This window comes from Pteronotus mesoamericanus, unplaced genomic scaffold, assembly GCF_021234165.1.
Source record: "Pteronotus mesoamericanus isolate MK-2021 breed Mesoamerican mustached bat unplaced genomic scaffold, CSHL_Meso_final contig_657, whole genome shotgun sequence".
NCBI lineage: Eukaryota > Metazoa > Chordata > Mammalia > Chiroptera > Mormoopidae > Pteronotus > Pteronotus mesoamericanus.
Genome location: NW_026555229.1, coordinates 5,960,149 through 5,986,036, shown reverse-complemented (window position 1 = coordinate 5,986,036; position 25,888 = coordinate 5,960,149). Strand labels below are relative to the sequence as shown.

The 25,888-nt window shown below is 46.6% G+C and overlaps 1 protein-coding gene across 2 annotated transcripts in view; it reads right to left on the bottom strand.

Moving 5' to 3' along the window:
• The window catches only part of SUFU (SUFU negative regulator of hedgehog signaling), a 95,691-nt gene that overhangs the window by 44,689 nt on the left and 25,114 nt on the right, over positions 1-25,888 (bottom strand). For both annotated transcript variants that reach the window (XM_054581430.1, XM_054581431.1), the window contains exon 3: positions 21,101-21,237. In XM_054581430.1, the coding sequence (XP_054437405.1) occupies positions 21,101-21,237 (137 nt within the window). The remainder of the gene's footprint in view (positions 1-21,100; positions 21,238-25,888) is intronic.

Here is a 25,888-nt window from a genome sequence, read left to right as displayed (position 1 = left end):
CTTTCTCCTGGCTCTAAGCCAAGCTGGGGGGAAGGGAGCAAGGCTGTGTGTGCCTAATCTATTTGTTTCCCAGTACATTTCCAGAAACGGAGAGGTCATAGGATATAGGACAGCCTGATGTCACTGCTCACTCTGGGAAGGAGACGGCCCCAGGCACTACAAAGAGCACTGCCCTCACTGTCTGAGCACCCTAAGTCCCAGAGCCTCCTCCGGCCCCTACCTCCACAGCACCCACCTGACAGCACCCACCAAAGGGAGGCCACCAACCCTCTTCTCACAGGGCAGATCTTTTCCTGGCAACACCAACTATCCTCCCTCCAGGAAGGCAAATGAAGCTGGGAGTGAGCGCTTCCCCACCTACCCACCCTGCTCCCCACCCCATGCCCACCCCACAGCTGAGAGCTCAGTTCAGAGCCTTGCAGCAGTGGGGAGGCAAGACCTACCCTACGGACTCCAACAGCAGTTGAGAGCAATGACAAATGCATATCACGTGGGAGCAAAAAATAACGACGTCCCGGGTAATTCCCCTTTCACATCTGAGTGCTGCGAGGAGAGGATAAGAGTGGGATGCTCTGGAGCTTAGAGGCTTCAGCTGGTACAAAACCATGGAATTTGGCACCCCTGCTCCTCTCCACACACGTGCACAGCAGACCAGACGCTCGCGGAGAAGGAGACCCACGAGCACAGCTGCCCAATAGCCCCACTGCAGGGCTTCGCATCCAGCTCCTCAGAAGAAAGGCCCAAAACAGAAGCTCTTCTTTAAGAATGCAAAAATAACTATAAAACAAACCAACCTGTATGGGAGAGAGAGAGAAACAGATTCTCTGTACGTGTGTTATGAGCTTTTATGGCTGGCAGGCAAAGTTCTTCAGAGCTGGATGGTGGTCAATTGTAAAGTTTTTCCAACCTGGTGGAGCGGTGGAAGCAAGATTTAACCCGCCCCCCCCCCGCCCCCCCGCCCCCGGCCACCTTTTTAAAGTTCTGAATGCAGTTTCGTGACTTGAAAAGTTAATTTGAATGTTTGGTTAGAGAGCTGCTCTCAACTAATTCTGTCTGATATTAATTTGGCTAAATGTGGCTGCAAGACACTGAGAGGGAAAGAGATGTGCTGTACCACTTGATTAAATTTTTAAAAAGCAAGAGGAGACATGTTTGTTCTTACCAAACTGAAAGGAAACATAAAGAATATTCCTTCTAGGTTTTGCCTAGAAATCAAAGGAATCGCCAAGGATTAGAAAGCTAGTCGGAGGAGACTCAAAATTGTTTCCCTATGTATTTTCTCAAAACCTCTGGCTCTCCAGCTTCCTTTCTCTCCCTCAAAGCCACATCATAAAGGCAAATAGTGAAGTATAAGGAAAATCCCTTTTATAAGCACAGAAACTCCGCACCCTGGAATACAACTACAGCAGGGCAGATAGGGGCCGGTGCACTGCTGGAGTCCCTGAGGACCCTCACCCAGAAGTGAGTCTCTGGGGGCTGCAGAACTTTCAGGACTGGCTCACTGCCCAGCAAGTGGCCTCCCCAGAAATGAACTGCGGACCCAGACACGCACCTGGTGCCTGCACACCCGGGGCCAGGGTGCAACACCCTCCTCCTCCTGGAGGTGTGGGCGAGCACCTCAGCTGCAGAGCTCAGCAGGGGTTCACCCACCACGGCTTGTGGCCGTCACCAGTCAAATCCTACTCATTCATCCGCGAGATGCCATGCCCTTCTGTCAGGAGCACCAGTCCTTCCTTGCTCACCATTTCAAGAGAGCCCTGGGTTCTAGGCTGGCAGGTGCTTTCACTTTTCTTTTAAAGCAGCTCCATCTGTTTAGACACCTGTCAGGATGGGGAGGAAGTCTTTCGCCCAGAGGCTTGCAACTGGGCAAAACCTGTCCTTTCTGCTCCCACTCTCCTTAACCGGCACAGAGGGTCACCATCTACACGCAGGTCAGATTCCGAGCCCCTCTGTTCTTAAAGCCAGAGTGACTGAGGAGGTTTCACACTTGCAGCCCCCCTACACATTTCACCACCCCTCCTCTGGCCCCAAATGTCAGGGGATCCTTTGAAGCTTTAAAATCAAGCATATGCTTCTACCCCTTTCATCTTTCTCCTGAGGAGACTAGTTAAATGTACAATGAAAATCCATGTAGTTGCCAGACACATGTAAACTAGCAGTCACTCTGGAGGGCCACATGGCACAATCTGTTAACATAAAAGGTATGTTCCCTTTGACCTAATCATTCTGCTCCTTAGTGTCCACTCTAGAGCAAAACACATCCACAGTAGGGAATGAACCAGGATGCTCACAGTATCTGTGCACTGCTGGCAACCGTGGAAAAATGGGGACTACCTAAAAGTATGGCTGAATCATGGCTTCTCCATACTATAAAGTCACAGAGAGCAGCAAAAAGAATTGGATACGTCTTTATACGTTGACACGAAGATTTCTAAGACACACTGCAGGGGAGGAGGAGGCTGGTGGGCTGCTGGAGCTAATTTAAAAAAGCCAACTGGGAAGAGGTGTACAATTTCACTTACATTAAAGGGAGGAAAAGAAAAACCCAAAACATTTCTATAGGTACCCAGGAGAAGGTAAATACATATAAGAAAGGCTGGGATGGCTGCAAGGACTCGCACCAAAGGACAAAGTGGTTCCCTTAGGAAGGGGCCCAATATTGGGTTGTATGGTCATGAGAAACTCTATCTGTAGAATCTGAATTTTTAACCTCAAAAATGTACTTATGTATTACCTGTTCACTTAAAAAATTAGAGGAACCCTTCCTCGCTGTCTCTGAAGCGCAGCAGGAACCCCTCCGGCAGCCTCTGCGACCAGCACACTAGGTGCTGCACCGCTCGCTCTGAGAGCGCTGCAAAGACACGAGCGGGCCAGCTATCCAGGCGGCCGTCCTTGGCTCACTCTAAATTGGCACCAGGAACAGTTCCTCCAGCTTAGCTTTTCAGTTCCTGAGCAAATGCATCATCTTCTCCTAAATTAACAGGACTAATTAACAATGCTGGTCCTCTTGCCAGAGACTTCAAACTTTTCCCATTGCTTTATTTTCCTTCTTCTTTGGTGATTATGGTCAGTTACATAAAAACAATCCCTTCTCTCTCCCTCGCAATTTTTTAAAAATTTTATTTATTTATTTATTTATTTATTTATTTATTTATTGAGAGCGGGGAAGGGAAGGAGAAAAAGGGAGAGAAACATCAATGTGTGGTTGCCTCTCACGCATTCCCCACTGGGGACCTGGCCTACAACCCACGCATGTGCCCTGACTGGGAATCGAACCAGCAACCCTTTGGTTTGCAGGCTGGCACTCAATCCACTGAGCCACAGCAGCCAGGGCACAATTTTTGTCCTTAGTCCTATTTCTGTACACTGCACATTGTTTTTTACTAGCACTTCGAGCATTTTTTTTTTTTACTGCTTTGCAGCTCAGGATTAACACTGCCCTTAAAGTATCTAAAAATCTAAGATCAAAATGGTAGACACATCTGTAGGCCAACATCTGAACAGGCCCAGATGAAAATACTGCACCCACCTGCTATTCCCATTTGCTGGGGGGCGAGAGCAGAGCTGGTGCACTTTTGCTGTGAAGCAAAGCTGCACTTGTACCTATGAGCATTCCTAAGTCAAAGAACATCAGCGCTGCCCTCATTCTGCCTAAATTCCAAAGAGGAAGGGCATCTTGCCCCACAGACATCTGGAAATTAGGAGGGACACACTGCTCTCTTTTTGCCTTTGTTGTCATTTTGTGCTTGTTTGGGGAGTAGAGAAAGTCGTGTTCTTTGCACTTATAGGCTACAGAAGTGCAGACAAAACAAGCATCTTTGTTTTTCCTTCAGGAGAGCGGATGATGAGGCCAGGATGTGGCTCTGGCATGTTTCAGAAGAACCTGGTTTTGCCCTGGCCCTACGTACATAAAGCATTTAGTTTCAAATTAACCTGAAGAGAGAGAGAAACCTTCTGGAGCCAGGTAAGGAGTTAAGTAGATCAAAAAAGAAATTTTTAACTCAAGTGCTGTCCTCGTTACAGAAAACATGTCCCTCTTCATCCAGACTGCAAGGCCAGACATAACGGAGAGTGGAGCCAGGACCACTGAATGGCAGGTCCGGTGTGGAGCCCCGTGTGTGGCCCCGGCCTTCTCCGGAAAAGGCCACTGCTCCGCGAGTCACTAGATTCAGTCTAGCAGCAGAGAGAACTGGATAAGTCCATCAAGCCAAACCAAAAGATCTCAATTCTTCTTCCCAGCCGTACCGAAAGCGTCTGGGGAGAAAGGGAAGCACGTGGTGTGGCCGGACCCAAGCGCTGGGAACCTGGCTTCCACGGGATTCTTTTTCACCTAATCCACTCGGCCCTGGCCAGGCCACCATAGAGCACTGTAATGCAAACTTCTCCAAAGCACATTTTTAAAATATTCTTTTCTTGCTTCTGGTCCGATGCTTAGGCTTCAGAAACAAACAAACAAAACAAGTAACTTGTTTTTAGTGAATCTTAAACCAAAGTAGAGAAAATAATACAATGAACTCCCATCCCTTGCGTTCAATAACCATCAACTTACATACAATCCTGAATCACCTATAACCACCACCACCGCAACTTCCCAAATAATCATGCCAAATATCCACATTGTGTTTCGTCTCAAGTCCAAGGCAAAAACAGATCCTCAAACGAAGAGTCTTCATGGAATGGCACTTCTCTCTGGTTTATTCTCTGATGCATTTTCCTTTGCCGTGTGACTTTAAAATAAGTCACTTGACTTTCCTGCATCTGTTTCTTTGTGTATCAAAACATGATGATGTGACACCGCTACTGTCTACTAGTTCACAGGGTAGTTTTAGAATAAATAAAAGAATTCAAATATGTAAAAATTAGCTGGTGGGCTGAAAGCACTATATAAATTAAGTGCTATCTCTTTAAAAGACTCTACCGCGGGAAAGCACGGCCACCCCTCTCAGGAAAGAACGAAGGGCACCAAGCCCGCACGCACAGTGGCGGAGCGGACGGCTCCCATAGGAGCCAGGGTTCTAAATTTTGGCCCGGGAAACTAACCCTGCTCTTTCTGCCTTAATTTACATCAAGAAACACAGCTACAGTGCTTATGGGTGTTCTCAAAGATCGTCCAGCTGAGTCAGACCGGGGAGGGCCTGGGACAGAGCGCAGAAGAAGGGAAAGGAGGAGGCTGTGCGCAGGAAGCCGGCCTGGGGCTCAGCAGCAGCAGCACCGAGCATGCCGGATTAAAGAAAAACAAGCAGGTATTTGGTGGTCTCTGGGTTCAGTGGGCTGAGCTCCTAGTCGCCACTCCCTCGCCCAGCACTTACAATGCCCCTGCTCAAAGGCCTGGGCCAGAGCAGCTGCCCAGACCTCACCAGACCAGCTTCAGAGGTATCGAGTACGCTCCCTCTCCTGAGGCCTCGCCATGTGAAGAAGGGCTTCCACACCCCGGAGAATAGTTAACAGCTCTCTAGTTCTCTCCTCTGGGAAACAAAGAAAAAGTCAAATCCCCCTTCCATATGGCAAGGCCGCAAACAGTTTTAAAACACCTGTGTGCGTCATCGTTCACCACTCCTCACACATCATCCCAGAATCTTTTCTTCTTCAGAATCAAATGTTTCCAGTTTCCTCAGTTTTAAAGCCATTCCTTCCAGCCACAGTTTAAAGAACTTTGGCCAGCCTGAAAGCCACTCTTCTTTGGATATGCTCTGAGTTGTCAATGCCCCTTGTAGAGAGTGGCACCCGGCGGGGGGCTGCTGGGTTGGAGAGGGAACGTGAAGCAGACACTTACTTCTGAGTATGTGTGTGAAAACCAGACCCGCAGATGTCTACGTGTCTGCTCGTGTACTTCCAGAGTTCCTATCCAGTCAGACACATGAAGAGGTGTAGAGAGAACCAATTTTGAGTGATCTGGTTATAGGAAGAGGCAGCAGCAAATTGCGAGGGATAACCTTTTGCTTAGGCCAGACTCCTTACCAGGACATTTCTTCCTGCTTGGAGGGATGGGGTAGGGCTGAGTTGTGAGAGTAAGGCTGGAAGTGCAGTGAGGTGGGCTTTCTGAGAACCATGGAGGCTGCTTAGCTTATAGGCCTCCAAGTTACCAAAAGCTGGAAGACTTCTGTGAGTCATTCTGTGGACCCCAAAGGCCACACAGTGCTTCCTCAGCATCTGGGCTGCCAACTGGCCACAGCCACGGGCGAGGGCACTGTGGTGGTCGTGGCCAGGAGCTGCGTCGGGAATCCCCTTCATGGCCGACAACTGGGCAGAGATACCAAACTGCAAGATGTACAGACCTTGTGACCCGGCACTCTTACTTTAGGGATTTATTCCGAGATAACTGAACACCGTTGCCAACATGTTCTTATATGGATATTCCTTAGAGTGTTGTTTAAAGTGGGAAAACTGGAAACTACCTGAAACTTCATCGAGAAGAGTCTGTTTATCCTGGAGGCAGTCTGTTATCTTACTATCTGTAATATTGATGTAATAAGAAATATGTATTTTGGTCTTTAACCCCACCTAGCTCCTGGCCAGAGCTCCAAAGCCCTTTATAATTTCCTAATCAATAAAAGTACTGTAGGCATTGTTTTGTTCTTGGTCTTTGACCCTGGATCTGGACACAGAGCTCTAAATCCCTTAGAAGCTCCAGGATGATAGGAGTGTCTTTCGAGGCAGCTCCTGGGGGGCTTCTGGCTAGCTTCAGGGTGGGGGCTGGTCACCAGAAAGACCAAGGCATGATTAGAAGCTTGGAACAATCAGCCTCTCCCCATCCACCTGAGAGGGAGCAGGGACTGAAGACTGAGTTCATAATCAATCATGCCTACATAATGAAGTCACTGTAAAGATCTCTAAAATATGGGGCTCGGACAGCTTCCAGGTTGATGAACACAAGGAGGTGCTGGGAGGGTAGCACACCTGTAGAAGACAGGGAAGCTCCACACCCCTTCCCACGTGCCTGACCCTATGCATCTCTTCCATCTGGTTGTTCCTGAGTTGTATCCTTTTATAACAAACCAGTAATCTAGTAAGTAAACTGTCTTCCTGAGTTCTGTGAGCTGTTCTAACAAACTATCAAACCTGAGGAGAACCTGCATTTATAGTTGGTCAGTCAGAAGTAGAGGTGACAACTTGGGACCTGCAATTTGCGCCTGAAGTGGGCACAGGTCCCTTCCTTGTGGGATCTGACGCTAACTCCAGGTAGTTGGCTCCGCAAAAGAACTGAATCGCAGGGCACCCAGTCAGTGTCTGCAGAGAATTGGAGAATTGTTAGGTATGAAAAAATCCATGCCTCTTGTCACATAAGAGAGTAAAGTAGTAGAGGAAAACAGTGCATTTTCTTTTCGCCATCTTACAATGCAACACCTTACAACCATTACAGACACTGCTATCGATCTCCATTTACTTAGCCATAAGGACTTCCACGACATGATGCTGGGTGAAGGAAGCATGCTAATATGTACACTATTAAGTAAGTAAAACTGTCTAGTTATTTTACGCACAGAGACATGTCTAGAAGAATGGTAACCAAATGTTGACAGTGGCTGTCTCAGGGGCTCGGATTTAGATATTTGTTTTTCATTTCAAATAAAAATGCAACCCTGCATCTCACTGTTCTGTTACTTGCTTTTTCTTGCATTTTTTTATTTTAAGCATTTTTTTTTTTTTACCGGACAAATAGTTATTTTTGTTTGGGGAAATAAAAGTACAGCAGGACAGAACACAACGCATGTGAACTCTGAGAGGTCCAGTGGAGAGAGGCAAAGGACAAAGGCTTCCTGTGTTGAGGTCCCAATGCTGGTGGGATCCAGACATACCCAGCCAGGGCAGAAAGTTGGTAAGAGCTCTGTTGTCCCTAAATCTTTAAGCCCAAAGAGGGACTGCCAGAGCTAAGCCAGGGCTCCGGAAAGCTGGGACACCGGGCTGCAGCCTGAGCCGGAAATGCCTCCCTGCCCCGGTCCACAGCTCCCGCGGGCCGAGCAGGACAAGGCTGAGGGAGGCAGCCCTGTCGTCGCTCCGGAGGGCCCCTGCCACATGCCAGCAAACAGCCTCCCGCTGCCGGGGCTTGCTGCAATCCCTCTTGAAAGGCCCCCGAGTTCCTGTGTCCTTTCCTCCTCTGGTTCTAGTTCCAACTGTCATATTCCTGAAGAAAGGGCTCTGTGAAGAGGCCCACTGCCAGGGGAGTCGAGGGAGAGCTGTGTCTGGCTTAGGGGAGCCATTCATTTCCCACTGAGAGCGATGAAGACACAGAGCAAGAAAGCAGGACCCTTCGCATGGCCGGTCGCTGCACGGTATCCAAAGCTGTTCCAATAATCGACTGCACCTGACGGCTCGCTTGGAGGTGGTGACGTGTCCTGTGGTAACCGCCTGGGGCTGCCCCTCAGTGCTCGCTGTCCTGTGCTCTGGGGAGTTCTCTGTAAAATTCTCTCATGGTTATCCTCCTGGTTTTCCTTTCCTGACAATAAAACCTATGTTCTCTATAGAAAAATTTTAAATGGCCATAAACTATGAAAAGGAAAGTAATAACTCATACGCGCATCAGACTAAGCCGGCCTCTGTGAGTGCCTCCAGGCAGCACCTCCAGCCTTCTATGTGGGGGCACACGGACTGTTAAGAGTATTAGGGCCCAACTTTATTCAGTGTTGTAGGACCCTTTTTATCTTTTAAGTCTGTTTCCTTTTTTCCTGTAATATGCTTCCTAAATGACAACGTAAATAATATTAATTGCTTCCATGTATTATGCCAGGTACTACGCTAGGAGCATTAACTGTATTGCTGGTAGATCCATTTCATAGATGAAGTAACAGCCACGTCTTGGAGATGTCCAGCTTTGACCGCAGGTCCCACAGGTCCCCCACGGCCAGGTGGGAACTGCGCTCCGGCGACCTGTCTCTTGGGCTCCTGCTCTCATCCACGCTGTTCTCCAGCCCCCTTCACGGAATGTTCTGTCTTGAGCCATTTCAGGCTACCAAAGGGCTTTACCTCCTGCAGAGGTGCTGGGTCTGTCTGCTCCTAACTTTCCAGCTGCTCTGCTAGGCTTGCCAGAGGCTGTCACTGCAGGGATCCCTGAAATGCAGGTGCTAGAGACAAAGGAGTCAGAGAGAGAGAGCCAGCCAATTACAACTCCACAGGGGGCCAGAGATAAGCAAATTAGCCGAAGGGTGAATTATCCTCGCTTAATGCTGGTATGAACCACCAGCCCCTCTCTACTAAGAAGCTCAGAGCATTTCACGCAGTGCTCCAAGTAAGATACAGACCCATGGAAGCCAAAGGAATTTGCCTCAAATCCAGCAGCAGCTCAGCAGGAGGTGCAGTCACCCCTCCTCCAACAACCTCTCCCATACTACGATCCCTCTACCGTGGGCCAGGGCACAGGCCCCAGCGAAGGCCATTTCGCAAGGCCGCTGGATATCCCACAGAGATTTAAAGATGAGCACCTCTCCATTTGGGTCGTTATTCAGAAGTGGGAAATGCTCTCTAAGTCAGGGGTTGGCAGACTTTTTCAGTAAAAGGCCAGATATCAAATAGTTGAGGCTTTGACCACTGTATAAGTCTGTCATAACTACTCAACTCTGCTGTTGCAGCACAAAAGAAGCCACAGATAACACGCAACGGGCATGGCTGTGTCCAATAAAATTTTATTTACAAAAACAGGTGGCCATCAGAATTTGGCCTGCAGGCTGTGCTTTGCCAGGCGCCTCTCTGAGGGCTGAAGCCTTCCCTAAGAACACTCAGGTTTAGGTATTGGCTAGACTCTAATTCATGCAAACCACTTAGGTCATAAGCTCATTTCAGAGGGGCTGCCCTGTTCTTTTTCAGTGGAGTGGGAACACAATCTTTCAACTATTAACCTAAAATCTTGGGAGAGAGCAGAGAAATCAGGGATTGTTTTGCTTTATAGTTGTGTATTACTAACAGATGAAAGGGAAAATATTTTACAGATCCATAGCAACCAGAAAAGATAAATCAGGCTGAGGAAAAGAAAATGTCAAGAAAATCAAAAAGAGCATGAAGAAGAAAAATGACATTAATATAACCAGGCAGCCCCATTTGGCTTCGGTTAGCTGACTGGAGCAATGGACAGCTTATCCAAAACCAGGAAACGAGAGAGCTCGACAGCTCTTGTCGGAATGATGGAGCATCTCCTTTCAGAAAACTTTACTTGGGGCAAAGACATGAAGATCACACACACTTGGGACATCTCGAGAATAGAGCCAGGCGAGCTGTCGGTGAGCCGCTGAGCCGCAGCCTCGCTGCGACGCACACTTCGGGGCACGCTCTAAGCTCCTCGTTCAATCTTCCTTGACTTCCTTCACTCCCCTGCAGGGCAGGGATGAGGAAGCAAAACCCACCCTACCTCCTGGATCTGGAAAGAGAGCCCTGTGCTGGTGTGCTGTTGGAGGTGATGTGGAGGCTAACACTCACGAGAGAGAAGAGGGGTCCCTCTCTAAACTGGGGCACTTCACGGGAGGCAGACTGGGGGCAGGACTGTACTGAGTTAAGGTCCCAAGAATTAGAATGAGAAGGAAAATAAAAAAATCTATGACTCTGATGGCTATGCTCCAAGTGCAGCAACGGCTCCAGCAACCTTCTGGGGAAGAGCCACTCTTAAAATGCAGGCAAGGGTTTCAACACCTCAGATCCAGGCACGTCTTAATATGTATTTATATTTTTAAAAAGGAGAGTTTTTGCTCCCCAGTCTGGTTATTTCACCTTCCTCCTTAAAATGCTTTCACAGCTTTCCACGGCCCTCAGAATCAAATCCAGACTCTCGATCAGGGCTCTTAGCACAAGCGCAAGGCCCAGTGCTGTCCCGCGCCGCCAGGCCTCCAGCTCTCGCAGAGCTCTTTCCTCTCCCTCACCTCCCTCCAGCCACACGAGCCTTCTGCCAGTTCCTCCTATTCCTCAAGCTCCTTTCCCTCCTCAGGGGCCTCCACATGCTCTTCCCTCTGCCAAAAAATCCTTCTCTTTGCTTTCAGTCCTGTCCTGGCCCAAATCTACAATCCAAAAATGTGTCTACCACCTTAGTCTTTTTTAAAAAGTATTTTATTTCTTTCTAGAGACAGGAGAAGGGAAGAGGAAGGATAGGGAGAGAAATACCAAGATGTGCGAGAGATACATGGATCCACTGCCCCTCACACATCCCCAACCAGGGACCTGACCTGTAACCCAGGCATGTGCCCTGACCAGGAATTGAACCAGTGACCTTTTTGTTCATAGGCCTGCATTCAATCCACTGAGCCACACCAGCCAGGGCTACCACCTTATTCTTTTGGAGCACCCTGGTCTTTCCCTTTCAGTGATCTGTCGAATCAAATATTTATTTACCTGTGTTTTCAGCCTCTCTCTCTATTGCTTTTGGTAGAGATCAGATCTATCTGATAGAGTCCTTGCCATGTAACAGCACTTAAAAATACAACTAATGACCCTGGCTGGAGTGGCTCAGTGGATTGAGCGCCGGCCTGCAAACCAAAGGGTCACAGGTTCGTTTCCCAGCGTAGGGCACATGCCTGGGTTGTAGGCTAGATCCCCAGCAGGGGGCGCATGAGATGCAACCACACATTGATGTTTCTCTCCCTCTCTTTCTCCCTCCCTTCCCTTCTCTAAAAATTAAAAAGAAAGAAAAAAATACAACTAATGAAAAGAGCTCCCTTTTCCCAAGTCCTCTCTTCATTTAAAGTGGATCCTTAGTGGCTCAGAGACTACAGCATGCAAACCAGTGCTGGTGGGGACGCCTGGAGTCCCACTCTTGCGACTCACTGGCTGCAGGCCACGGCCTCTCTGAGCCCATTGCCTCATCTGTAAAGTGGCAATATCAGTATCTTCCACGTCAGGCTACTTATTACAGGGTTAAAATTAGAGAATCTAAGTGCCTAAGATAGCTTGGTACTCAATAACTACTGTTTTATTTTTTACTACTTTTAACTCTTTTATCTAGTATGTTAACTACTTTTAGATTAACTACTTTTAAATCTAAAAAAGTGACTTAAAAATGTGGTCTCAACAAAAGAAGACTGAACTGAGTGTGTAATTTCACTTTAGGAAAAGTAGGAGGAGGCAAAACTCAAGAATATTCCACAATTCATTGAGATTCTTTATATAAAACTTGACCTGCATCAGTATCTGGAGAAATCTCTGACTTGAGGCTCTAGGCTGTGTCGCTCACCACGTCCAACTTCAGAGACAGGAAGACTGACGGGTGGGTTCCTGTGCTAAGTCTAAACTGCATGAGACACTGTATAGGACTTCCTATGCATGCCGAATGTATGCCATTTAACATGAATTAACGCTCTCTCAGGCCAAGTAACCCAAGAAACGGGACCAATTCTCAGGACTCAGGAGAGGACTTTGTTGCTATAAATATAATTTCATATAACAATCATTCTGTTGTTTATTGAAAACAATGATAACATTTACTAAATGATTACAATAGTATTATAATAATAATATAATCATTCATCTGCAATGGCTATTAACATGTAAAATGTTCATTTCCCTCAATCTAGTGATCCTATTTCTGTGGATTTATCCCACAGAAATACTTAGGCAAGAAGAGTGCAAAGACACACATACACAAGGATGCTCACTGCAGATGTGTGGTAGGGAAAAATTGAAAATCACCCAAATGACTGGTTAAATAAAACACAGCATATCTTGATAATAAAAAGTGTATAGTTAGAAAAAAACTTATTGACGTGGGAGGATGCCCAAAAGATATCAAGTTAAAAAAAAAAAAGCTAGCTGAAAAAACAGTATGAGAAGCATATATATAGTGAAAAGAAAATGTGGAAATAGAAACATCAACCTTTTCCCAGTGGGGGAATGAATTCTGAAGGATTTTCACTCTCTGTGTCATACTTCTAAGTTTCGGTTTTTATACTGAGCAAATGTTTCTTAAATAAATGGGAAAAGGAAAGAAAACGTAGACTGAAATCTCTGCTGGTGTTAGCTTGTCAATTCCACAGAATTTAATCAGCCGCGAGCTCCGATGGCTCAGGATGCTCCAGCAGTGCCGCCCTGTCTCCCCTCTCGGGCCCGAATCACAAGTTGAGCCAACTCAGCACATGCCATGAGGGTGCCATTAAACGGCAGCAAGCAAAGGCACTTGAATTTCCATAGTGTCAGTTACAAGGTTGGGAGGCCATGTTTCTCCTAAAACTCCAGTGAAATTGCCTTGGAATTTGTGGTTAAGGCCTACCAATGGCAGAACTGAGAGCAGACAGCCTCTCCAGCAGAATTGTAAAGCACAGCTGAGAAATCAAGTCCTGCTGAGTTGGGGAATGGTTTCTTTCTAATGAAACCCAGAGGGTGGGGGGCAGGGGAGCAGTCACTGGCAATCCAAGAAGAAAGAATAAGCTGATGATAAAATTAAAAGGGAATGGGGAAGTAGGAGAAACTGCAAGGTAGGAAGGAAAGAAGTTGGGTACCTACTGGTGAAATCACTGATGTATTTACTGCAGGACTTTCCAAATGATTCATGCTGAGGCTGGATTTGGTTCTAAATCTGCTGTAGCAGGTAAAATGATGACAGCCACCCTGTCCTCATACCTGGAACACTGTCTTTCCAGATGACACTTTTGTACTGACCCAGTGTCCTAACCAATATGCAAGGTTCCTCTGCCCCCAGGGAGGGCTGGGACTTCCTGGGTGAGGGTGCAGATTCCGCTTTGCCTACCTGGTGGTAATTCTCCTCCTTAACAGAACCCCAATTTTCTTCCTCTGCCTTTTCTTGGCCATGACCTTCAGGGAACCAGGGCCCTTCCCCCGCCCTAGGAAGTAGATACTAATTAGTAAACCAACAAGACTGTCTCACTTTCCTGATATAACTCTAGCCAACAAGATACAAGGGAAGATCAATGAGGGAAGTTCTGTGGTGGTTTGGATTGGTCTTTAAAAGAGACAGAGTACAGAAGTGTCTCTTTTCCTGCTGGTACACTCTGTCGAGTGTGATCCCAGGATGCTATGGATTTTGGCAGCCATCATTGGAATATGAAGGACCCAGTTTAAAAAGATAAGTCAAAGTGCTGAGGAAGGGAGAGCAGGAAGTTAAGAGAGAACTCAGGTCCTTAACAGCACTGTGTACAGACAACAGCAAACCCTAGAACTGCCTCCCCTCCAGATGCCTTGCTATGTCCGGTAAGTGCCTGCGCTGCTAGGCCATTTTAGCCAGGGTGTTCTGTTAGCTGGGAGTCAAGGCCATCCCAGCACGGACAACAGGACAGAAGAAAAGATGTCCGCTCTGCCTATGCATTCTCTAAGCATGCAACTTCCCAGCGCAACTGCACAGCTGGATTATTGAGGTACAGATTTCCCTTCGGCCCTGTGGGAGCAACTGATTTTTGCCCACTCATAACTCGTTCTGCCAGTAGCTGTCCTTTGCTTTAGAGGACTTCTCTCTTACTCCATGTGGTTACAAGTGAAGGGGGTGGTGGTGGGGACTTTATTTACTTAATTTTTATTTTCACCAGAGGATATTTTTTCATTGCTTAGAGAGAGAGGAAAAATAAAAAACACTGATGTGAGAAACATCAACTAGCTGCCTTCTCATACGTACCCTACCCAGGGATCAAACCCACAACCTGGATGTGTGCCCTGACTGGGAATCGAACCTGTGACCTTCTGATCTATGCAACAATGATCCAACTAAGCCACACAGCCAGGGCAAGTGGGAGAGAACTTTAAACATAAAACCTGGTGCTCCATCTGGCCCACCACCAACGAGCGGGGTGGTCCCATGATCCACCCAAGATTAATGAGCCCTTTCCCAAGATTAATTTAAGAATATTGGAAGAAAAAAGCCTTCTACCTGCTGGGACTGCAAACTGAGAGAGCCAGAAACTCCGACTGGGAGCGCTCATCTTTCCTGGCACATGGAAGAGCCAGTCTGCAGTGCACAACCAACGCACGAGTCAGAGCCCTGAGGACACTGTTCGAACATACAGATCAAACTGCGCCTGAAATCCTGGATGTCTCCAGTACCTGAGCCAATAAACCTGTTATTAATGTAGTTTGAGTTATGTTTGTCATTTTCTTATAACTAGAAGTGTCCCAACTAAAATAAACACTACCTGCCTCGCCCCCTCTTCTTGAATCCTTCACCTTCTCCGGATATTCTTCTTTCCCAGGTCTCTCGTGTTTCTAATTCTTTTGTCTACAGCCCACCTTCCCACCTCTAAGCAAACCAACCAAAAGGGACCCGTCCTGTGGCGGGTCAGGGCTGTTACAGGACCCTTCTAGGTCACTCCTCAGAGCAGCCTTCAGAGGCAGCCTCACACAGCCCCCCAGCCGCATGTGGACACCGCCGCCCCCCACTGCACTCCCGAGTCTCGCCGTCCTCTCTCCCTTGCCTGCCACTGCCATGATGCTATTTCCAAGCCTGGATAGTACAGCTGGGGATGCCTTTTAGATCTGGAAAAGCAGCCCTGACTGGTGTGGCTCAGTGGCCTGGGTGTCGTCCCGAAAGCTGAAAGGTCGCCGGTTTGATTCCCTGTCAGGGCACATGCCTGGGTTGAGGCCAGGTTCCCAGTTGGGGACCTGCGAGAGGCTGCTGATTGATGTTTCTCTTGCACATCTTTCTCCCTCCCTTCCTGTCTCTAAGAATAAATAAAATCTTTGGGGGAACAAAAACCCTGGAAAAGCAGGTCTAAGCATCCCACTTACTTGACAGCGCTGCTCAGCATGTTCTCACATGCAAATGGGTGGGGTGCCCCACACAGAGTCACCGAGCTGGAGGTGGACAGCACAGGCGAGGCCAGCCATCTCACAGAGCTGTGCTGCTGGTTACACGCGTGGACATACATCTATGCACACATCAAACACAAAATACATGTTCTGTACGGTAACATCCGTGTCAGCCTTGGAGAGTGTAACCAATCAGGGCAGAGCGGTTCCTACCCATCGCAGGGTGTGCCCTGTTCCGAGAAAACCTGATACACTTGAGTCCAGTCTTACAAAGCAGTACAATAAGGGGTAACTATTCACATTTTATTTGTATCACTATTATTGATTTTCTGTGTGGGATAAAGATAATAGCACCAAATGTCATCATATCAGTTGACGTAGGCATCTGATTCAGGGACAAGTAAGACGTTTCCTTTCTAACAGGATTTTATTGTCAAAAGGGGTATTTATTGTCACTGCAAAAAATAAAAAAACAAAAAAAAACCCAAAGTAGTAACAACTTTCTTATCCATATGAAGTTTTTTTCTGAAATTTTTAAAATTGATTTTAGAGAGGAAGGGAGAAAGAGAGAGAGAGAAACATTGATTTTTGTTGTTGCACTTATTTATGCATTTATTGGTTGAATTCTTATATGTGCCCTGACAGGGGATTGAACCCACAACCTGGGCATATCAAGAGGACACTCTAACCAACTGACCTATCCGTCCAGGGCCACCTAAAGTTTTAGAAGACTGGATAATAATAATAACTGCAGGTAGCATTATGTAATTCTTACTATATAACTGTTCTAAATTTTTGACAGCTTTCATATCATCCTCTCAATAACTTCAGACATAGCTACCATCATTATCCCTGCTTTATAGATGAGTAAATGGGTTATAATGCCAAGAGGAGGAGGCAGCAACTGGCAGGGCTGGGATAAACACGCAGTAGTCTGGCCCAGGGGCCACGCTCTCAGCTCACACTAAGCTGCCCCCCTATCTGGCAGTCGCGTGCAGGACGGCAGACAGTAGAGGGGAGAGGTGTGGAAATGGGTGCTCCGAAGTCTATTGCCAACAACTTCAGGCACATGGCACTGAGGACCTGTACTAGGCAGTGAAACAGGAAGGAAGAAAAAAGGAAAAAAAAGGGATGATGATTAAAAGTAGCCACAAGGGAGGTTTCTGGAGAACTAGCCCGTTTTTGATTTGGGTGTTGGTTATAGGAGTGTGTTCAGTTTGTGAAAGCTTATCAAGCTGTATTTTTTAAATACATATTTTCATGAACAAAAAGTTTAAAAATGCAAGGATGGATGTAAGAGCATTTTGGTAGTACTATGAATGCCTTTACCCGCCTCTATTTTCCAAATGTCCCAGAAGGTCCGAGCACGGCATCATGGAGCCCCGAGGCCATGGTAACCAGTGCAATCACCCACGTGGATGATGCGCAAACCTCACCTCTTAGCCTGAGACATTCAGCAGCCCAGACGTCAGCTGCATTTCAGGCAACACAGCATGATGGTTCAGAGAATGGCATTAAGAGCTATCCTGCCTGGCCCTGGCTGGTGTGGTTCAGTGGATCGGGTGTCTTCCTGCACACCAAAAGGTAGCTGGCTTCATTCCCAGGCAGAGTGCATGCCTGAGCTGTGGGCCAGGTTCCCAGCTGGGTACATGGTTGAAAGGCAACCGATCAATGTCTCTCTCCCGCTCTTTCTACCTCCCTTTCCCTCTCTCTAAAAATAAATAAAATCTGAGCAAAACAGAGAAAGAGTGCGCGTGCAAGCGAGTGTGCAAGCGCACGCACTTACTACACTCCCTGGGCTCAAATTTTGCCTTTGGACCTACTCGATGAGTGATCTTGAACATGCTACTTCACTTCTCTGTATTATCTTGCTTTCTGCAACCATAAAGCTGGTATAACACAGTGCCTAACTCCCAGGGCTTTGCTGTATATTAAATGGGCACTTATAATCATGCCTGGCATGTAGAACAAACTAAATGCTAGCTCCTGTCCTTAGCATTTAGGCCCACAGCCATGCTCTCCTCTCTCACATCGGTTATTATATACTTTTCTTTATCTCTCCCCTATTATTGAGATAATTTATTATTATTCCCTGTTATCTTCTAAAAAGAATTTAAGATAGATTTGTTTTAGCTAGTGTTTAAGTAGTACAATCATATTACAAAAAACCTGGAACACAGAAAATCAAGTATTACACGTCTAGGAGGGTAGTCACCCTGCTGCTGCTGTGAAATGCTTAAAGCAATCTGTAGGCATGAGCCGCAACATCACATTAGAGCCACCGTGAGAAGGCCATCGGTGAAAAAAGTACTACAGAGCAAACATCAGTCAACAGACACTGACAAAACAGCCACAACTTTTCATTTTGAAAATTTGGAAGGTTAGAAGGACAGTACAAGGAATACCAATATGCCCTTCCCCTAGATTCACCAGTTGTTAACAATTTACCACATTTGTTTTCCCTTCTCTCTCACTCTCCACACATACTTTATTTTGCTTAACTATCAGAAAATTAAGTTGTAGACTTTGTGTGATTGCATTTATAAATACTTCAGCTTTTATCTCTTAAGAATAAGGACATCATCCTATATAACCATAATACCATACATATCATACCCAAGGAATTTCACAGTTGTACAATACAATCAATTACCTAATACACAGCCTATATTTATATTTTTCCAATTGTCCTAAAAGTTTAGGATCCAACAAAGATCATATTGCATTTAAACTGCCATTTTCCCTTTAATTTAGGACAGCTCCTACGCTTGCCTTTTTATATCTTTCATAGCACTGACATTTTCTGAAGAGTCCAGGCAGTTGTTTTACAATCTGGATTTGTGTGTTCGCCGAGGACTCAATTCAGGTGAAACATTTTTGCGAAAGTGCTACATAGTTGATACTGTCTATATAATTGAAATTTTAGACTTTACATTGCAACAAAGTTACATAATAATAATTTGTTCCATTATTGTTGTTGCTACATTTGATCAGTTGGTTAAAGTGATATCCGCTCAAACCTTTTCATTGTAAAGGAATTCTTTTTCTCCTTGTAATAAGCAATCTGTGAAGGGATCCTTTGACTCCTTGTGAATATCTTGTTCCCCAAAAATCTTTTTATCCAATGGTTATAGCATCTGTTGATAATCTGCCTGAACCGGTGAACACATTAGTATACAAAATGGTCACTGGTGATCTTTATGGTGTGGGTGAAATGAGCCCTTACAAATCAAATACTATTTTTTCACTCATCTACATTATTATTTCATAACTGTAATATCAGAAATATATCAGAAGTTCATCTGCTTGACCCTACCTGACACTGATTCACAATACCTATCCGTCTTACATTTCTCTGATCTCTGTCCACCTGAGCAAGTACATTAAGCAGAAACAAACATAAATACACTGGTTTAAGCAGTGGGCAAGGAGATACCTGTCTATACAAGCAAGAGGTTGCCTAGCAGATCAAATTCCACATCAAAAAGTCTGTTTTGCCCTGATTGGTGTGGCTCATCGTCCCACAAAGCAAAGGGTCACTGGTTCAATTCCCAGTCAGGGCACATGCCTGGATTGTGGATTCGGCCCCTAGTCAGGTTGTGTATGAGAGACAACTGATAGACGCTTCTCTTTCACATCAATGTTTCTCTCCCTCTTTCTTGCTCCCTTCTCCACACTCTAAAAAAAAAAGTAAATTTAAAAATTTGTTTAAAAATGAAAAGTCTATTTTTCCAAAGACAGTTCTATAATGAAGTCAGCTTCAGGCATCCCAAGAAGAGAGCAAGGAGCGACACGAAGTGTCCAGGCAATAGACTCTTGGCTCCAATTTTTTTTTTCTTGGCACAATTTTGAAAGATTCTTCAAACCACACTAGGAGAATACCATCTCACATGTGCCAGCTGTTTCAGGCAGCCTGTTCTGCCTGACCCTGTGAATATCACTCCTTCCTGGTCAACAGTTCCTTAGGGCCCAAACACCACCCCCAGAGCGGCTGTTTCAGAGTCCCCTCGGGAAGCTGCTTTAGAAACGGATGCCCCAGTCCCACCTCTGACCAACTGAATCAGTGCCCTGCGGAGGACTCTGGGAATGTGTGCTGACAAGCACCCCAGGGGACCTCATGAGCAGCCAGGTTTGGGAACCTTTGCTTACAGAAGACCCACTGTAGCCTCCAAAACAGAACTAACCCATAGTACACAGCAGTTAGTATCAGTCCCGTATGTGATAGCCACCCTGCCAACAACTGACTCCCAGGGCCTGGAATGAGAGCGGAGGAGTTCAACCCACAGGCTCTACTGAACCCCCAATTTATAACCTACTAGAGGCTGAAAAAAAGTCACTGTACTTAAGAGAAGCTGCCAGATCTATGGTTCTCCAAATTTTGTCTCTACCAGAAGCACCAGAGAACATCAGTCCCAAAGATTCTGAGCCAGAGGTCTCCTGTGGGGCTTGGCCATGTGTGTTTGCAACCAACGCTCTAGGTGCTTCTGATGCAGGGAATCCGAGGACCACGCTTTGAGAGAACCTGGCCTCGATGCTGCTCTGCCCTTATCTATAAGCCATCACGGAGCAACAGAGTTGAATAAAGTTTCTTGGCCTACACTTTAGGCTACTTATCAAACCAAAGAAACAAAATCTGAGGTCATTGGGAAATGTCTCTGAGCCACACAGAAACATTCAGATGATATGAAACCTTTCATAAAAGGTTGCACTCATTTGCACTCCCACGTTTCCTCCCCCTGCAGGACTAAGGAAGGCTGAGCCAAGAGCGAGAGGCCGAGGTTCCCAGCACAAAGCCCCTCTTCAGGTTCCATATTAGCAGTTTCCAGGGGACAATGTGGGCAACAGGGGCACAGGATCACCCCCTGGAGCGCACTTGAATCGAACAGCATTTCTGACTTTATTAAGATCCTCCCTGATTCCAGCTTCTCCTTCACCCTGGGAGGGAGCAAGCTCCTGGCAGTTCTCTCTGCCCCCACCCTCTACTGTTAGCCCAAGCCTTAGTCAAGATTAACATGCGTGTTTGCGGCCCCAGAAACAGGGATGATTTAGACCACTGGCAGCAGGGAGCAAAGACAGTGCTAATTATGGAAAATGGGGCAGGCAGAGAAGAGCTAGTCAGTTCCATGCCAAGTTGGCCTCTGGCTCACTGGGAATCAGAAGCACGGCTGGCAGACTGTAACAAGGGCTCAGGGTGTCAGAACAGCAGCACGGACTCTCACTTGTTGCCAGAGGTCGCAGTGGCAGAGCCCCTCCCTTCCATGGCCCAGGTGGCTTTCCACCCCAAACCACCAGGCAAAGCAAGTCACCCCCATGGTACAAATGCGGTGTAGTGCTCCCAGGAAAGGTCCCCCCGCAGACATCAAAACATATCTGTGCGTTCCCAAAGCCAATCAAACTCATGACAATAAACCACCCCCTCGGCCGGCTCTCGGGCTCTTACCTGACTGGAACACGTATCTGGCCAAGCCCTGCATTAGCTCTGCTGGCCACGTTGGGGGAGCGGACTCCCCTGTTTCTCGCTTCAGACGAAATGTCAACTCAAAGCCAAAACCACTAGGTCCATCTGTTCCTGTAAATCTGAAAGAAATAAAAGGCAAATGTTTTTAGTTCAACTACCTTAGGAAAAAGAAAAACAATGATTTAAAAGTCTAATTAAAGTTCCCTCTTATTCTTGGTGGCCTTAGCATCCAAACCCCTGAGTCAGATGAATCGCCCAGTGTGTGAACCTTGAGGGGAAAAGGGACCTGAACAGCCTGGAAGGAACCAGAACTCTAGCCTCACCCCTCAGTCAGTTGTAGCACTTGTGTATGACCTTGGGCCAGCCAATCAAATTGCCCTGCTGGCGCTCTGAATTACAAGTTCCGCATTTTGTGGCTCTGAAACATTCCTTTCTGTGTGATTGAGGGTCCATTGCTGAAAATCTTCCTTATCCATGCTCCATATTCTTCCAAGTTCTTGATAAGCACCTACTGCGTTTGCTAAGGATACAAGTCCTGCTGTGCGCTCTGTGAGGACGGCAGCCTTTCTCTGCTCCCACCTCCCCACGGGCCCACAAGGGTCCAAGCCCTGCGCTGGATTGCCTGGCCTCCAAACTCAGCATTTGCAGAGAGGTCCCAGGGCAGACTCCAAAATACTGCCAGGGCCTGCGATTCCTCCTGAAACCCAGAACCCCATGTGCCCCCATCAATCCGCGCATGTGATTCCTGGAGTCCGGCACCTCGTGCGCACCCTTCGATCACTGGAAACTTAAGGTAACAAGGTGTGCCCCTCTTTCCCATCCCCAGGTAGCCCAGGATGATAAGAGCTCCTGCCTCTGTGGCCACACTCATCACAGTGATGTTGAGGCAAAGAACGCCTGCCTCCCTGTCTGCTGGGAAATGCTCAGGGGCCCCAAGTCTCCAAGGAGGCCCCTGGAATGGCCTTCTGCCAGAGGGCAATGACATGGCCTGGAGGGCCAGGCCCGGGGAGGGGCGGCACACCTCCCTGGGTGGGAGGAGCCGGGGAGAGGTCCTGAGCTCAGGAGGCTCGCCAGCACGAGAAGGGTTAAAAGCTAAGCTACGTTCAGGATATAATTTTCTGTAATTATATCTTGTACAAACATGAGCCACAATGATTATACATGTGTAAGCTCCTCAGCATACAAATACAAACCATAAACTAGAATGACAGCCCACACCTCCTTGCCAGCCAAGCTACTGGAACGGCGATGCAGTCAATGCCCACTCTGGAGTTCCACGTGGCATCTTTCCTTCTTCTTCATCCTCCTCCCCATCATCATCATCACCAACCCCAAGAGGCCACGCCCAGAGGCCAAACAGAAAGGTACTGAAAGGCGCAGACACTCTGGCATCAGCCCTCACCCTGCTGTGTGCCTGCGTTAACTCAGGCTTCCTGTGCTCACTGAGGTGGGGAGATCACCCCTCATAGCTAAGTTCGCTAAAGGACTGAGAAGGAATCCATCCTTACAGTCACCATAATCATACCCAATTATATTCAAAGGAGGTGTCCCCAGTTTGCATTTCCTCTGAGCGCCTAACAATTTGGGAACCAAGATTCATTTTGAGGGTACACACCTAGAATTTGAGACCACGCCGGAAGATGCACAGCAGGACACAGCAGAAGCTGCTGCCTTTCCTTGTGGACCTGCCCTGTTTGGGGGCAATTCCTTGCCGGCAGGCTGAGGGTGTAGCTAAGCACACTGAGGCTAGAAGAGCTGTCTCCCGGGGTGGCAGGTATGACAGGCGTGTGAAAATCTGGGTAAATGCAAGGCTGACTGGGAGTTAAAACTCTGCAAAAGGAGATGGGTCACTAGGTCAAAGGGAAGATTTCAAGCAGCCACCAATTAGAGGCAGCTTTGTAAAATGTATTAGACTATTACTCCAGGGCTTTCATCTTGGGCCAAGATAAATATATGATTTCTAACCACAAAATCTTGAGAAACACACTAAAAGAAACACGTTCCTTGGGAATCGCAATGGGGGGAACCCTTGAGTGCAAAGAGAAGAAAATCACATGCATCCAAGCAGCACCACTTCTCTAAGGAGGGCTGCGCACACATGCACATGCATGTACGGGCGTGCCCGCACGCACGCGCACGTGTATGCCATCTGCCTCCACACAGGGCGCTTTCTAGGCCAGCTCTGTGGTGGGCAGGCCAGCCGTCACAGGGCTCGCTGGGAGGGACAGGCCCAGCCAGATGGCCTCCACCTGTGTTTGATTACCACCCACCAGGCTGGCTGGACAAAACCTCTAAAACCTCTGGAACATGAGTTTGGACTGGCCCGGCCTCAGGATAAACACACAACCTGGAGCCTGTCAGGTCTCTTTTTCAAAGCAGACTGCCCAGGCAACAGCCAAGTGACAGGATCATCCAGCCTTTAAAGTCCCCTGGAGGGGCCTGGCGTGGTCTGGACTTCCTCAACATGAGAGTTTCTCCAGCCAGAGAGGTTTTTGTCCGACCAGAGGATGAAGCCCCTCCTAGGGAGCAGCTGTCTCTCCCATCTTCCAAGAAAGGAAAACGTGAGAGGAAATTGGCTTGTGTGGCAGAAGGTGGGATCTGGGTCAGAGCACAGAATTTTTCTAACACGGGGCTGCTAAAATACTGGCTGGTGGAAAAGGGGCCCATGGGGTTTCTTCCAACAGGAACTAAAAAAAAAAAAAAATTACAGTTTCTCCCCAACCTGGTAGGGAGGGGGTGAGGGGTTCCAACTGTCTTGTTGCAGAAGGATGAATGAGGTGGCCTCTCAAAATTGTTTTTAGCTCAAGAACCTCTGGTCCTGCTCACCAGGGTGCCCAGAGGAAAGGCTTCGCCCCAGCAGTTCGGTGAGCCTAGGAATGGCTGTGCCAGCCTTAGGAGCAACACCAAACCCGCTGACAGGAAGAACATGCGCCTTAAGTCCTAGACACAGCTGCCTGCCCTGGAACTGCCCAAACGTTTGTATCGAAGCATCTGGCTAAGGTCTCACCCAGTCTCCGAGAGGACAAAATGATCACTAACTTCAGGCTGAAGATGAACAGGAAAGATTTTTCTGGAGAAAACACAACCGCTGGGGTAGGCAGGAAAGGGCTGATCTAAAAGTTGGCATCTCATGCTCAACACCATTAATTATTAGGGAAATTCAAATCAAAACCACAATGAGGTACCACTTCACATGCTCTAAAATGGCTAAAATAAAAGACAATGAGTAATGTTGACAAGGCTGTAGAGAAAATTAAAACACTCATACACTGCTGGTGGGATAGTAAAATGGTGGAGCTGCTTTGTAAAGCAGCTGGGCAGGACCTCAAAAAGTTAAATATAGAGTTACCGTATGATCCAACAGTTCCACTCCTAGGGTACATACCCAAGAGCACTGAACACACATGTTCACACAATTTGTATGCTAATGTTCCTAGTAGAAGTATTCGTAACAGCTAAGAAGTAGAAGCAACCCAATGTCATCAGTGGGTAATTGGATAAATAAAATGCAGCATATTCATACAATGGAATAAAAAGGAATGATGTACTGACGCATGCTACAGCATGGGTGAATCCTGACAACATGATGCTAAGTAAATGAAGCCAGATACAAATGGCTACAAGTAGTGTGATGCCATTTATGTGGAATGTCCAGAATAGACAAATGCATCCAGACAGAAAGTTGATTTGTGGCTTCCAGGGATGAGGGGGAGGAAAGAATGGAGAGTGACTGCTAAGTGGGTAAAGTTTCTTTTGGGGATGATGGAAATGTTCTGGAATTAAATAGTGATGATGTCTGTACAACCTTGTGAATATACTAAAAAACACTCAATTGTACATTTTAAAACAGTGAATTTCATGGTATGTGAATTATATCTTTAAAAAAAAAAAAAAAAAAAAGGCTGGCATCTCAGGGACACCTAAATGCTAGGACAGGCAAGGCCTACCATACAAAGTCAGTGGGTTTACCTGGTTCTATCTTTTAATAACTACTATGATAAACTATGAACACCTACTAAGTTTGAGGCCTTGGACTAAGCACTTTTCTTATGCAGCATTTACTTCTCCAACAACTCTATGCCTCAGCCATTTAACTAAATATATGGGGGCGGGGGGAGAACCATTTGAGAGAATTTAAGTAATACTCCTTAAGTCATATGGCAAGCAAGTGATTGAACTTAAATTTAAAGTCTGCCTAACTCCAAAGCCCATCTTCTTATTACTGTGTGACCTCAGGCAACATATTTAACCTCTCTGTGCCTCAGTTTTCTCATCTATAAAATGGGGATAATAACAGTAACATAACTATTTCAGAGTTATTATGAGGATTACATGTTTAAAAACTGGAACACTGTAAGCATTATATCACTACCATTAAGTGGAAAAAGGCAGTTACAAAAGATCATATATTATAACTCCATTTATATGATATAATAAATAATACATTTGCAATATAAATTATATATTCATTATACAAAATGTTCAGAATAGACAAATCCATAGAGACAAAGTAGATTTTAGATTGCCTAGGGCAGAGAGACTGAGGACAAATGTGGAGTACTTGCTAAAGGGTATGGGGTTTCTTTTTAGTATAATGAAAAAGTTCCAAAATTAAATTATGGTGATGGTTATGTAACTATGAGTATACTAAAAACCACTAAATTATATACTTTATGCATGAAGTAAAGGGGGTAAATACTGGAGGTGGGGGGTGCAGGGCAGAGGGGGACAAAGGGGAGAAAAAATGTAATAGCATAATCAGTAAAACAT